Below are 14,458 nucleotides of genomic sequence, written 5' to 3'. Positions count from 1 at the left end.
TGCACATGTGCATGCACACAATTAATTTCTTGCATTTGATCTCCTTTTTAGCTCCTCGCTGTCCCTCCCCTCTTCAGTGCGATGAAATATCAGAATACTAGGAGGCATGCGTAATTTGACCTTTCTCGTCCTTGCAGCCATATTTAGATAAAGTCTGTATTATAGAATAATGATGTCTGGGAGCTGGTGAAGAAGGGATTTGTCACTGGGAGGAATGCGCTGGTGTCGGGAGTGATGGATTCTTGCATTTGGCACGTTCAAAGGTTCTCGGTGTACATCAGTCACAGCTCCCTACTTCTGCCACCCACCCACAGAAAGGCGGAGAAGGGGGGGGGGGGGGGGGGGGAGGAAAAAGAAATGCTAGGAACGTGTGCAAGGACGACATGAACTCAAAAGTTCTTCACACAGAAGGTATGGAGTCATCCAGCAGCACATGTGTTTCCTAGGCATAGAGCTCCACCTTGTGGACAGATGGGGAGTTTCCATGGGCAGCGGAAGGCGTCGTCTCAAATACGCTCATCATTAGCCTTTTTCCAGCGTTGCTTAAGTAATTCAGTGCTCTTTGAAGTTAGACATGAGTTTCCTATAATATAAAGAAGAATTTTACCCTGGTAGTGTTGGTACCTGGCTTTCATCGAGCTGTTTAGTTACTGCTGTAGATGTTTGCCCTTTCCCTATGATTCCGTTTGGAAGATGTTACCATTGAGTGGGTTTATTTGTTTGTGCTCCCGTCGTTTGGTTTAGTAAAGTGGGATGTGGAATCTTTCACCATAAAATGTCGACGAAACAGAAAAATATAAATGTGTCTGGGTGGTATATTAGTTATTTGTAGTGATTGGTTTAAATGTAATCATGTGTGTTCCATCTGAAGTATAGTGATTTCACATTTCTCACTCTGTGTGTGTTTGTTTGTTTGTTTGTTTGTTTGTGCTACAGGTGCCCACAGAGCCACCCTCCATCTGCAGCCCCATGAAGGAGCCCTTCTCACCCCACGGGGGCATAATGCCCAGCGGCTGCTACGTGCGTGCCCAGCCCTTTGATGAGTTCCACACCTCAAACCGCCGCTACCTGCCACCCCAGGTCTGATATCCCTCCTCACCAGGCCTTCCATTCTGAAGAGCATTTTTCTGTGGTGGTACCGTCGGTTTAGAGTAGACTGTATTAAAACGTGTCGATCCTCCTGTTATCAGGAAGTGTTCGTGTAGGCACGTCCTAAAAAGTAGGCCATGCGAATAATAATTGGGCGCGGTTTCAAAATAAAAGCACTTACGTTTGTTTATCTATTCTCAGATTACTTGTTGACTGTCTTAAATGTAAATCCCTACCTCTAGCTACATTTGAGATGTTCTGTGTTGCTAGAAGAAAGGGCCCCTGTGGGGAAAAAGCTTTGTTATTGTTCTGCGATGAGTTATGGCCATATGTTCATAGCATCATTGTGTGGGTGTCTTCTGCAAGTCGGTCTGCACTGCACCATCAGCTCAGAGTCTCTCTCTCTCTCTCCCTCTCTCTCCCTCTCTTCCTCCCTCTCTCTCTCTCTCTCTCTCTCTCTCCCTCTCTTCCTCCCTCTCTCTCTCTCTCTCTCTCTCTCTCTCTCTCTCCCTCTCTTCCTCCCTCTCTCTCTCCCTCTCTCCTCCTCACACCCCAGGTCTCCTTCAGCTCCCAGCGCCACGTCACCTTCCACACGGACGAGGAGGAGATAGTGCGCATCAACCCCCGCAAGGACGTGCTGATCCGGGGCTACGGGGACTACCGGCAGCACCCGGTGGTGTGGCGGCAGGAGACGGAGCGCGACGAGCACGAGTCCAAGCCCTGCTCCTACCTGTACCCCGAGGGCTCCCTGGGCGGCGTGGGCGTAGGAGGCCTGGGCGGGGTGGGCGGCCTCGGCGGCGTCCACGGGCACAAGGAGCCGGTGAAGACGCAGCAGCCGTCGCCGCTGCTCAAGGGCAAGGCGTCGCGGCGGCGCCGGGAGGAGGGCGAGCGCTCGCGCTGCCTCTACTGCCGCGAGATGTTCAACCGGCAGGACAACCGGCGGGGCCAGTGCCCGGACGCGCCCGACCCCATACGGCAGTGCATCCACCGCGTCAGCTGCATGCTGTGCGCCGAGAGCCTGCTCTACCACTGCATGTCGGACTCGGAGGGCGACTTCTCGGACCCGTGCTCGTGCGACACGTCCGACGAGCAGTTCTGCCTGCGCTGGGCGGCGCTGCTGGCGCTCTCGCTGGTGGCGCCGTGCATGTGCTGCTACCTGCCGCTGCGCCTGTGCCACCACTGCGGCGAGGCGTGCCACTGCTGCGGCGGCAAGCACAAGGCGGCCGGCTGAGGCGGGCGACGACATTTTTTTGTGCCACCCTCCCGCGGGAAAAGTCGCCACGTGCCCACCTATGGGAATTACTAAACACACAAAAAACAACGACGATGCAACCACGGAGGATTTTGTGTCTCGGAATTTAGGAAATAAACAAACAAACGACAAAAAGGACTGAGTGGTGCAGAAGAGCAAAAAAAACGTCAGCATCTTTGTAGTTTGTCCCTCTTTGCTCCCCGTTGGCCTTGGAAAAAACGGGTTGAGGGAGAGGGGTCTCCTCTCTCCCGCTCCAGGCCGTCGGGAAGGCTTTTAGAGATTTGTTTGGGGGGGGCACAGCGGAAGCCCCAACAGGAAAGGCTTCAGTGGATCTGGAAGGCTCTTTGTGTCAACGGAGGCTTTCAACGCGCAATGGAGAAGCTCCAGGATTACCAGATGTGGAGATATTTCTGAATACACACACACACACACACACACACACACACACACACACACACACACAGGCTTACACACACTCATTCAACATCAACTCTTGCATAAACTTGAACATGGAAACAAACAGACCACCATTTCAGACTCATGAAAGTAATGTGTATCGTGAAGGAATACTGTCTTTTTTTCCTTTTTGTACAGAGATCAAAAAACATAACATATGAAGATAATTACAAAAAATGGAACTCCGTACCCAGTTGTGCTTACAGAAAACTATACTGTATGAGTTAAAATGCTAAAAGGGATTTGTTCTTGCTTTTTCTTGTGACTTTGCAGTTGGATAACCGTGGCCTTTCTTTTCTGACTTAAGCATTCGCTGACAGTGTAATCATTTAGACAGAAGAAAAAGTGCACTAGGTATGTTTTTTTTCCTTCCATATAAGGTAACCCAAATGGCTTCTAGTGGTACATTAACAGGAAGTCCCTCCTTGTGTTTTAGCTGTGCAGAGATGTTTTATCCTTTCTTATGTCTATGGTGGATGTACATACGTTTCCTTGTTTCTCCTTTTCCAATGACCGTTCAAGTACAGTAACACCATTGTTTTTGGAGGGTGTCGTCTGAAATAGCTTTTCGACGGCTCTTAGATGTCGAATGGACTTCCATCCCTGTATTGACAACATAGTTTTGGACCATTTACTTGCATTCCAGTGGAGTATGATTGGATTATTTAATCCCGAAGGGAAACTGTTAACACATTGGTCAACTCCCTCAGAAGACAAAGGGGGATAAAAAAAAAAGAGAGAAAACAAGTCATGCCCTACTGTCAGGAATGAAGATAGTGCCCCGTTGCCCAATCCTCACCAGACCAACCTCCCAGCTGCAGCTCTCCTGGTGTTGTTTGCCCTGTGCTGTCAGTGTTGTTTGCCCCGTTGCGCGTGCGTTTCAGAATGAAACCGACATTTTCTTTCCTCCCTCAGCTTTTGTGCTCAGAGACCATTTCCAAACGAAAAGTTGGCTCAACCAGCAAGTTTTTAATTTTGGATTTTCATTTGAACAAACAAGTATTTTTTATTATTATTATTATTTGTCATTGCTATTGTTTGGGTGAAGATGAGGAGACCCTCACACATCCTTTGTTGTAAAAGAGGCACTTACAATTAGGCTTACCTGAGAGAATCTGGCCATGCTGATGATAGATCTTCTAAGTAGTCTAATCCCCCCTCATCAAAGCACCTAGATTGAAATGGAGAATCTAAATACTCCATGCTGTTGCGGACACCTTTATGGTACATTATTGTTAGGTACACAACCAGGCACCGACAAACCACATACATTACGAAGCATAAACAACTGTAATGTTAAACAAACATTAGTTTGAAATGTGTATAGACCTATATAATGCATCTCCTGAACCCCACGGTTTAGTCACCCAGTACTTCGAAACGTTAATCTTTCCATGTCTAGTTTATGTGTGTTGCACTTCTTTTGTGATATGTGAGTTGTGTTTGACTGTGTGTCATACAGAACCCCCCACCACACACACACACACACGCACACGCACGCACACACACACTCACACACACAAAACATAGTGATGACTCAGGTGTGGGAACCCTTGTGTGTAGGAACAACAGTTGCACCCCAGAGAACCTCTCTAAAAGTACCCCTCTCAACTGTCATGTACAGTTAAACAAAATGGATGAAAAAAAAATCCAATGAGATTGGTCTGTGTTATGTATGCCAGAGGTCTAATGCATAAGTGAAAACATTTTTGGTAACGGATGCTCTCCAAAGTAAAAGAATCGTAATGTAAAGGAATAGTTCAGTGACAAATAAAATATACTCCCATTATCTCTAATTTCAATCAAGTTTATCCCAAACGTTTTTGGAATACAAACATTTACCACCTAGTTTTGCACTGGAGCTGTAAGATATGTTACAAGTGATGGAAGCATATTGGAGTTCATGCAAGCATCATGCAGCAGATGGCTAAAAGCTATTTGGCTTTTGTTTATTAAAACAAATCCTTCGACTAGCAAAATCTTAAGAAAATAAGAATCATTAAGTAATTACATTTTGTACATTTAAATAGAACTATATTATTCTAGTAATCTCAAAGTAATCGTTTGTTCAGAATTGTTGTCGCTGCCATTTTCTGATCTTAATGGTACTCTTTCCGTAGTGCAGTAGACAGGTCTATGATTTTGGCATGCCGTTTTCATGATCGCAGGCCTAAAAGCTTTAAATGTGAACTCGGTGAACCTCGTTGCAGCTTCCAGTACAAAACTCCAGGAGCAAAACCCACTGATGCATTAGCACCGTTGATGCATTTACCAGCAGAGCTTATCTTCACTCTAGAATTGTTCTGTTCTTGACTGCACAATAGTAGAGGCAACCATGACTCTTGAAAAACTTGCGCATGGGGAAATCCAAATTGCTATTTTCAGACCCCTTCAGTCCTAAGCAACAACATTCTTTACTCTTTCTATGCAACTATGATCACTTAAAGAAAAATCAACCTCTTTCGCAGTCAGTAACATGACACTTTAAAAGTTACCCCAGGTACCAAACTCTCTTATTTTTTTTTCTTTTTGTAATGTAAATAAGTAACACTATATTTAAACCGTAATAATAATCCCAGTCTAAATTTTTAAGATAGAGTTGTATTTATCACTGCTGTCAGTATATTACTGTAGCTGACATTGACAGCACTATGTACATAGGTCACCTTTTAGTATTATTTCACATTGAAAAGTAGAGGGAGCTGAAGACAAGGAGTGAGCTTTTAAATAGAGTTTCTTTCTAGTTTTGTATTGAGAGCGGTGGGAAGGGGACACTGAGGTACAGTAGTGGCAGTTCCACTTTTAAAAAGTTTGATATATGAAGCTGCTAGAAACAATCACTAATTTTATTATGTTGAGGGTAAAAAATATATATATTAAAAAATAAAATACAGAATTCAGACTGTTAAAACATTACCTAGTTCTCTGATACCATATAACCTGAGATCACAAATCTGTCTCTTTTTGTTTTTGTTTTGTCTGTCTCTCTAGATATGTTTGTTTTGTATGTGCACCCATCTCTGAGCATATATTTTTCCATGCCTTTTGTCTTGCACCAGATTGAATTGGACTGCTTTACACATTTTCACCACCCTAAACCAAGGTTTAAGCAACCATAACAAAACTTGCTGGCTGAGAAGCTAAACGTAGGACACCCATAGGACTACCAATATTTATACAGAATCTGTATTTAATGCCACAAAGTTTCATTCTGCGTTAACTAGCACAGTGCAACTCCATGTCGTGTACTGTATTTTATATGCAAGATGTCTACTTTTGTTTGGATTTTTCATGTCTTCTTTTTTATTTTGCCTTTGTTATAAACCTATCCGTTAACTTTGCATAAACATGACTTCAGTTTTTAACCACTTTGCTGCTATACAGTAGTCTATCTTCCTTCAATCTTGGAAACTGTGCATAACTATGGAATGCAGAAAGACATACATTCTTGACTTGTCTGGGTTAAAAAAAAAACTAAAAGGAAAAAAAAACAGAAAAGAAATGCATATATAAACATGTTTCTTGAGTGTATTGTTTATGAAAAAGATATTACTTTTCATAGCAGTTGAGTTGTTTCTTTATCCAGTTTCTCTGATGCTTGGGTGCACTGATGTATGTAGCTAGGCTTCTTTCTTCTCCTTCCAGCGCTTGATGATGTAACTATCCCGTGGTTAGTTCTTGGTAGTGGAAAAAAAACATTTGTGTTTTTGGAAAAAAAAAAAATTGCAGTATAAATGGTACTCTTCTGGTAATTCTTCTATAAACACTGCCTGATTTTTTTGTTTCTTTTTCTGCATCTTTTCTTTTTCTTTGCAGTGCTGTCTGCTCACTCACACACCCTGACAACCTCAACAAGTGCCTCACATCCATTGTAATGTTCATCTAAACTTTAACAGTGCTGATTTCCGGTTATAACGGTTTATATGCATTCTAGGTACTTCTATCACCCTTTTTTTGAAAATACCAACTATACGATGTAAAATTTATAGTCAATAACTCATATCATAGTTGTATTTTCTTTTTATTACAGATGTAGCGTGTTACTTTTCATAAATGTCATGTAAATATGCATACATATGTTTGTAACTGTTTTTATGTTCCATCACACACTTGTAATTTTGACATATCAAAATAACATTATCATAATAAAATGGTGAGTTTTAATAGGTCTCTTATGTATACTTTTGTGTCTTTGTGCCTTTGGCAGGACATTGCAGGGTATCACTATTTAATTAGTGACGAATAATCACTAATTAAATAGTGTTGATCTATTGTACTTCCATGTGTCCATCTATAAGGAAGTGTTAAGAAGCTGGGGTAGCAATATTGATAGGTGGCAAAGTTTATGGATGAGTACATAAATGAGGCTATAGAAACTGAGAGCTGTTAATGACTGAACAGTGACCCTACTGTTAGGCAGACAGTTATCAGAGCCCTGATTGACCTAAGCACTCTTTCCTTATTGAACGCATAACTAGATATACTTAGATAAGAAAATAAATATACTTTGTGGGCATAGGTCATCTTGGGCCTTGGGAACGCCTGAAGCATTTGATACACGTCACTATTAAATATTTACACTACAGTATATATTACTATATTAAAGGATATACTAACTCCTGATACTTCTATATGACTGCACTGGTCATATCTTTGCAGTCACACAACTGACCATACAGCTGATGAAACACTGAAAGAAAAACATTTTTGGGAAAAATAAATGTCCCTACAGTGTGCTGCTTTTATCAATACTGCAGCTACAGACAATGGCCTAATTGCTCAACTGACATTCATTGGTTAATTAGTTGAACAATTACAATGGATGTTAAAATTGTGGGCTGGTATGAGTTCTTACTAAATACAAGGTGGTGAATTCAATAGAGATCATGAAAGTGACATTTTGAGTCACAGTTTTTGACAATGGCTACAAGTTATGCAATGACAAATGACCAAAGGTTTTAGACTTTTATTAAAAGCAGATAATGCAAACATATATTTTAAATACACACACACCATAGCATACAATTACTGTAGATTAGATTAGATTCAACTTGACAGAGTACCAGTACAGAGACAACGAAATGCAGTTTACATCTAACCAGAAGTGCAAAAAACTGGGTCCTGTGTAAAGTTCTGGGACCAAAGATTTTATGAATCGCCACCTTGCCTCGTATCATTATCAGACCAATCAAACATTGGTTTCTAATATTTAAAGAGCCCAAGATATAGAATCTTATTTGTCCCAATTTACCTGACTCCTGATACAGTATACTTTCATCACATCAGTCAAAACAGAACATCAATATGCTACATATGCACAACATGATGCTACATTGTAGTGTCTATACAACTATAGTGCAAGCTAACCAACGGTGAACCTTGGTATAACCCCCTCCATTTCTTTTGATTTTGATAGAATTGTGTCTGAAATACCTGCAAGCAAATTGTTCATTTTCAGAACTGACCTTTTTTGAGACACCAGCTTCCAAGACATGACTGTGTGTGCCTATTCACATCTCAATCTTGCACAAAGAGATGACTGTGTCTGAGGGGTAGAGTGTGAATGCTGCGTACAGTGGCCGATTAAAGGTGGTGTACTTTGTGTCCAGGAGCAGTAGGCCATCATCAGACGAGACCCTATAGAAGGACACAGAACCAGTGGGCCAGTCCAGAAACACCCCAACCCTATTGCACCCCATAGGAGGGAAACTAATTTCAGTCTCCTTCTTACCATGGCACACAAAGTATCTGTCCTTGTCACAGTACAGTGCCACTGACTTAAGATTGTGCCCTAGCACAACATCCGCCCCACGTCCTTTCCTTCTGATGTCTTTGTAAGCCAATCCAATGGCAGCTGTCCCAGTCCACTCGACCTCCCAGTAGCAACGTCCGGTCAGAGGCTCCCTACACAGCACCTGGGGCCAGCAGTCAAAGCGCTCTGGGTGGTCTAGGGAGGGCTGAGCAGACGTCCTAGTCACTCGCTGGTTCCGTTCAGACAATGATAAGTTTTTATGAGCCGAGTTGGGGTCAAAATGCAGCTTGTAGAAATCTGTAGAGAAAGTAAATAAACTAACTATCTTTTATCAATGACAATGTTGCTGAGGTTTTCAAATCTGTTGGCTAGTTTTTTGCTAGCTTTAGACCTATTATTAACACACAGCATACTTACATTTCTGTGGTGCTGGCAGCAAACGGTACCTTCCAGCATGCTTCACACTAAAAAAAAAAGTTACAATTAAGATGAAGAAATGTAACATTCATTACATTAACACACATCATCAACTTATCTTGTATGTATGGCACATGATAAGAGACATACATCTGAAATTACTTCTCACAAAGTGTACTGTATGTTGGAGCACAACCATTTCCCTTTTGTGAGGACTGGTATCATTGCTGGGTTCAACCTCCTGCTTATACTGACATTTCTCTATTGCAAAACCCAGGAGACAAAATAGAGTATATTGACAGGACATACTTGAGGGTTTCTAGGGCACAGTCAGGATCTTGCTGTTTAGCTGAAAGCTGTTCCACTCCAGAGGTTCTTGGATAATTGTAGCTCAGGTCCAGCTCTTTTAGGTGAGAGGCATTACAGCTCAGTGCTCCAGCTAGGGCTTCAGAGCCTCTGGTTGACACACGACATGATGATAACCTGAACCAGTGGCAGAAAGATAGGGGCAGAGAGCACCAGATCGTTTATCTCTCATCTCTCATATTAGGGATTCTCCCTTTCATCTTACTACAAGGAGTGTACCAAAGTGTATGCTGCTTTTGTGTGAGTGATTCACCTCAGGATGTGTACTTTACAGTTCTGATGACTTAAACCAACTGTGAGGTGTTCCAGTCCAGAGTCCTGCAAGTCATTGTCGCTTAGATCCAACTCGCTCAGAGCCGAGTTTTCAGACTGGAGGACAGAGGCCATTACCACACAAGATGCTTCTGTGAGGTGGCAGCCGACCAAACTGCAAAAACACAAATCACAGTTTTACCTGCTGTAAACTTGAAGGCGGCTTCCTGTCTCAAAAGAGATATATCTTCAGTAGTCACATTGCCTGAGGTTATGAACCTTGTGAAATAAATGAGGGTTGATTGAATACAATTGAACTGATTTCTGTATTTGTTGTTTTTGTTGATTACCTGAAATCCTTAGCCAATGTTTAATGTCCACAGAGCTAAAGTCAAAGTGAAATGACAACACAATGATACGGTATTTTTCATGTCATACCCGAGTGTCTGCAGTTTGCAGTGAGGACTCAGAAGGCCCCGAGTGAGCAGCTCAAGGCCCGAGTCCTGCAGGCTGTTGTAGCTCAGGTCCAGCTCAGTCAGTGGTGACCCCAGAGACTGCAGACTAAGGACCACTGTCTCATAGGCTTTCACTGTCAATTTACAGCAGTCCAGCCTGGAGGAAAACACAAGATGGTCAGATTATGGATTGTTAAAAAAATTGTAATGACCTGCTCGACACTTTGATATTAGCAAAAACGATAGGTTTTTGTCGTTATCGTTATAGTCACCGTTTTTGGTGTGAATGGCCCTTTATGATTACAGTTGAAGCCGCAGTCAAAGTACAGTGCTCCCTCGTTATTATTTATGAATAATCTTTCATGAAATGTGCTTAGCTGGAATTCTACTTTGAAGGAACTGTATGTAAGAAATGTGTTCAAATTAATCATAAAATGGCCGTTATATGTCACTAGAAATCACAGTACAACAGACAACAGTAATCTGCCCAGGATATTGCCATTTATTTTAAGTGAAGTTGCAGCCCTCAACTGATGTTGATTGTCATGTTGGGTTTTGGCTTGATGCGCCACCCTCCACCTATCTACTAATCACAAAGCTAGTTTGTGCCAGATCTGCTCTAGTTACCACAGCTGCAGCTACAAACGTGTTGGATAAAAAAATGCCTAACGTTACGAAACCTAAAAGACCTCATTATGAATCCGAAATATGTTGTGACAAAGTCCGAAACAAAACCAGGATTTGTATAGGATATTACTTTGAAAGATGAAAAAGGTGAAGAATTTGAAGACAAATGCCAATGTTGCTAATTTTCTCCTGGACAGGTAAGATTCATGTATGTTTGGCTAACTTGTGCTTAATGTAAATGGACATTTAAAATATTCATGACAGTCGAACAAAGTTATGCATGTTTGTTTAAAGTAACGTTACGTCAGCTCATATGGAAGAGGTGGGTCATCGAAGTGAGCGAGTTGTCATTGCCAACATTACCAAATGCATTATCAGAGCCCGTTTCTCTGTCATTATGCAGAGACGCTGAGGAAAAAACATTAGTACTTGTCATTGGAAGCTCCTTGTAGCAGCCTACATTCCTGCTGGATCCTGCAGCCTAGCTGGCAACCTCAAGTCAGGGGGAATGGGGAGGGGATACAGCGCTCTACAGTAATTTGAAAGTGATTGCAATACCAGTTTTGGCCAAAATCTTACATACGGTTCCTTTAACAGATAAGTAAATATGTAAGGGATAACGGCCGACGAGGTGACCGGTTCGATGGAAATAATGGCTAGGTGGAGGTCTAGAACTCCGGCGACGTGCGAAGCACGGAGACGGAGTTACCTCCGCCGTGCCATTATTTCCATCGAACCGGTCGACCTCGAAGGCCGTTATCCCGCTTATCTCCCGTTAGTATTCATAACCTGTATATTTAGAACATAGTTTTATTCCACCGTTGCGTCCGTTAACATCGCTAAAACTGTCTTGACTGTGGGACTACTTTCCGCCACATATCAACTTTCTACTTGCAGGACAAAACTGCCGTTACTAGTTCTAAAATGGATGGTTGCTATGGCCAAAAGCCAGTCGTTAGTTCTAAATGGCTGGTTGCTACGGCCAAAAGCCAGTCGTTAGTTCTATCTCTCCCGTTGTCAAGCGGCCATATCCCAGGATTCTGATTAACTTTAACTTTGAAAGATCGCTACTTTTATAGCCTACATAGCATCCAACTAGCTACAATCCACCTCCGTCATATGCTACAATGTTACTATGGTTCTGCACGTCTGTATTTCAGCTTGGATGCAACGTGACAGTTCATTTAAACTTCGCAACGAGTTTGGCGAATTAATATTCAAGTGTGTTACGGGAACTAGTTCAAAGGTAGCAGGTTATACGAAGTTAATGGCCACCCCATCAGCCAATCAGAGAAGAGAATTCCATTGTTGAGGGAGATAATACAACTTAAAGTCCTACCGGGCCTTCCTGCACCACCGGACTGCTGGGATTAGTCTTGTACGGCCCTCTTCTGTGGTGTTATACTGCCTCAGATCCAGCTCCTCCAGTGCCTTCTCGGACATCAGGAGCACGTATGCCAGGGCCATGCAGTGAGCCGGAGAGAGGCAGTCCATGCGCCTCTCAGATCTTAGGTACTCTTGGATCTCCTCCTGCATGGCAAAGTCCCGTAGCTCAATCAAACATTGGAAGAGGTTGATACACCTGTTGGGCGAGAGGTTCTCCTTCCTCAGCTCTTTCATGTAAGTGATGGTTCTCTTACGTGTTTGTGCCTTCAGTTTCTGGTCCATGAACTCAGTGACTTTCTTTTTTATATCCAAGGGTCGGTTGTATGTGCCTTTGAGTAGGCTTTGTAGGAGCTTCTGGCTGGGGTCGAGCGCAAGGCCCAAAAGGAAACGGAGAAAAAGATCCAGATGTCCATATTGGCACTGTAAAGACTTGTCTACTGCAGCCTTCAGCAGGTCATACAGTTCTATATTTTTATCGGACACGAAAATATGAAAGGACTCCAGAGCCTCTGTGTTCTTGGTGACAAAGGAGTGGATCACAAAAACTGCTGCTAGAAACTCCTGAATGGTCAAATGTAGAAAGCTGTAGGTTCGTTTTCCATGACCGATCGACTCCTCTTTCAAGATCTCTACACATAACCCTGAGGCATCCTTTGAGTCGATTCCACACTCGCTCAAATCCTCCTCGTAGAAGTTAAATCGCTGACTCTGTAGATGGATGAAGGCCAGCTTAGCCAACTTCCATAGAACCTCTTTACTGGACTCTTGTGATTGTTGTCGTGTTTTGATCTGTGAGACGATAAACTCTGTGAAGAGTTCAGTCAGGGTACTAGGGGTGTCCTTGTTGGATTTCTTGTCCAATATTTGCTGAAACATGGTAGCAATGAGCAAACAGAGGACAGGGATATGGCACATGATGAAAAGGCTACGTGTTGCCCGGATGTGGGCAATGATTTTATTGGCCAACCTTTGGTCTGCAATTCTCCTTCTAAAGAATTCCTCCTTCTGTGTGTCATTAAATCCCCTGAGTTCTGTCACCTGGTGAATGTACCGTGCAGGGATCTGATTGGCTGCTGCTGGCCTTGACGTCATCCAAATGAGAGCAGTGGGGAGAAGGTTACCTCGGATGAGGTTGGTCACTAGCGCTGAAACTGATGCTACCTCATTTACATCACACACCTCTTTCTCCAGGAAGTCAAGGCAGAATTTAGACTCATCCAGGCCATCCAGGATAAACAGCAGTTTGTATTCATTGTAAAACCCCACATGATCCAAGGCTTGGAGCTCTTCAGAAAGCTCCACCAGAAGACCATGGAGGCTATGTTTTTCACCGCACACTAGGTTCAACTTGCGGAACGGAAGCACAAACACAAAATCCACATCCTGATTGGCTTGCCCTTCGGTCCAATCTAGAATGACCTTCTGCACAGACATGGTCTTCCCAATCCCAGCAATGCCTTTGGTCATGACTGTTCTAATGGGCCTCTGCTCTCGGCGTAGGGGCCTGAAGATGTCACTGCAGTTGACCACTTCATCTGGAGGCTTTGCCTGTGTCCGGTGCAGCATTTCAATCTGCTGGACCTCGTGTTCTACGCAGATTCCCTGACTGTCTCCTACTGTCATGTAGAGCTCTGTGTAGATGGCGTGGAACGGCACAGCACTGCTGGGTTTACTGGACCCTCCAGGCAGGACCTCAAAGTTCTTCCTCAAAGTGGCCTTATGGGAGTCTATGGCTGTCTGTAAAGGTCTGATTTCTGAAACACAACACAGAGGGGAAAAAAATGGCAAGATATTACAAAGGCTACAAACAGTGCCTGTGAGTGTGCATGTGTGTACATGTGTGTGCGTGCGTGTGTAACGGATACTGTACGTACACACCGCCACCGACTTGAGCTTCCAAGAAGCTCTGGACGCCCTGCCAAGGACGCCGTGGGAAGCTTTGGACGCTTTGGCCGCTCTGACGTGCCAGCATTCTATGTTCGATCATGTTTGTTGCTGGTCGTTTGCCGCTGAACCGCGTCATAGCTCAATACCATAAAGTTGAGCCAATTTCAACTTCCTGTTTGATGCTCAAGTCGCTCAAGATGCCCAAAACGGCATGCCGACGAATTTGCCGCTGCTTGCAGCTGAGAGAAGCCGGCTTCCATTGAAAATGAATGACTTCCTGAATCTTTGGAAGCTCAAGTCGGCGGCGGTGTGAACGTACAGATAGTGATAAAATGCAATTAAGGGATGTTTGAGCACAGAAGTCACTCACTTGCTGAGGTGTTTTGTGAGGGGACTCTGCTAAAACAAAATACAGAATAAACATAAAGGACAGGGAAAAAAAACAAAGACAAAAGCATAAACATGAAACCGTTCTGGTTTCATCTCATGAAAGTAATAAACAGTTTGGACAATTTCTTT

General features: G+C 43.3%; 2 protein-coding genes across 2 annotated transcripts in view; one reads left to right on the top strand and one right to left on the bottom strand.

Moving 5' to 3' along the window:
• spred1 (sprouty related EVH1 domain containing 1) overlaps positions 1 to 6,961 on the top strand; it is a 31,739-nt gene extending 24,778 nt beyond the window's left edge. The window contains exons 5-6 of the mRNA XM_062522938.1: positions 937 to 1,080; positions 1,646 to 6,961. Of these exons, the coding sequence (XP_062378922.1) occupies positions 937 to 1,080; positions 1,646 to 2,320 (819 nt within the window). The 3' untranslated portion in view covers positions 2,321 to 6,961. The remainder of the gene's footprint in view (positions 1 to 936; positions 1,081 to 1,645) is intronic.
• A 1,346-nt stretch (positions 6,962 to 8,307) lies between these two features.
• LOC134068011 (NACHT, LRR and PYD domains-containing protein 12-like) lies at positions 8,308 to 14,075 on the bottom strand. Its single transcript, XM_062523508.1, has 6 exons — positions 14,015 to 14,075; positions 12,006 to 13,806; positions 10,023 to 10,196; positions 9,586 to 9,759; positions 9,276 to 9,449; positions 8,308 to 8,434 (listed from the first exon to the last, which is right to left on the bottom strand). Exons 1-6 carry the CDS (start codon positions 14,073 to 14,075, stop codon positions 8,308 to 8,310), a joined length of 2,511 nt encoding a protein of 836 aa, XP_062379492.1.
• Positions 14,076 to 14,458: the final 383 nt, after the last annotated feature.

The sequence above is a fragment of the Sardina pilchardus genome, chromosome 20, assembly GCF_963854185.1.
Source record: "Sardina pilchardus chromosome 20, fSarPil1.1, whole genome shotgun sequence".
Lineage (NCBI taxonomy): Eukaryota > Metazoa > Chordata > Actinopteri > Clupeiformes > Clupeidae > Sardina > Sardina pilchardus.
This window is presented reverse-complemented; position numbering and strand designations above follow the sequence as displayed.

What these genes read in the sequence shown, in the direction of transcription:
- LOC134068011 (XM_062523508.1), bottom strand. Translation starts at nt 14,075, where the DNA reads ATGACGCGGTTCAGCGGCAAACGACCAGCAACAAACATGATCGAACAT. An exon ending in CGAACATAGAATGCTGGCAC is followed by an intron (nt 13,807 to 14,014) that starts GTCAGAGCGGCC and finishes GTTGTGTTTCAG; the next exon opens with AAATCAGACCTTTACAGACA. An exon ending in CGGTGGTGCAGGAAGGCCCG is followed by an intron (nt 10,197 to 12,005) that starts GTAGGACTTTAA and finishes GTTTTCCTCCAG; the next exon opens with GCTGGACTGCTGTAAATTGA.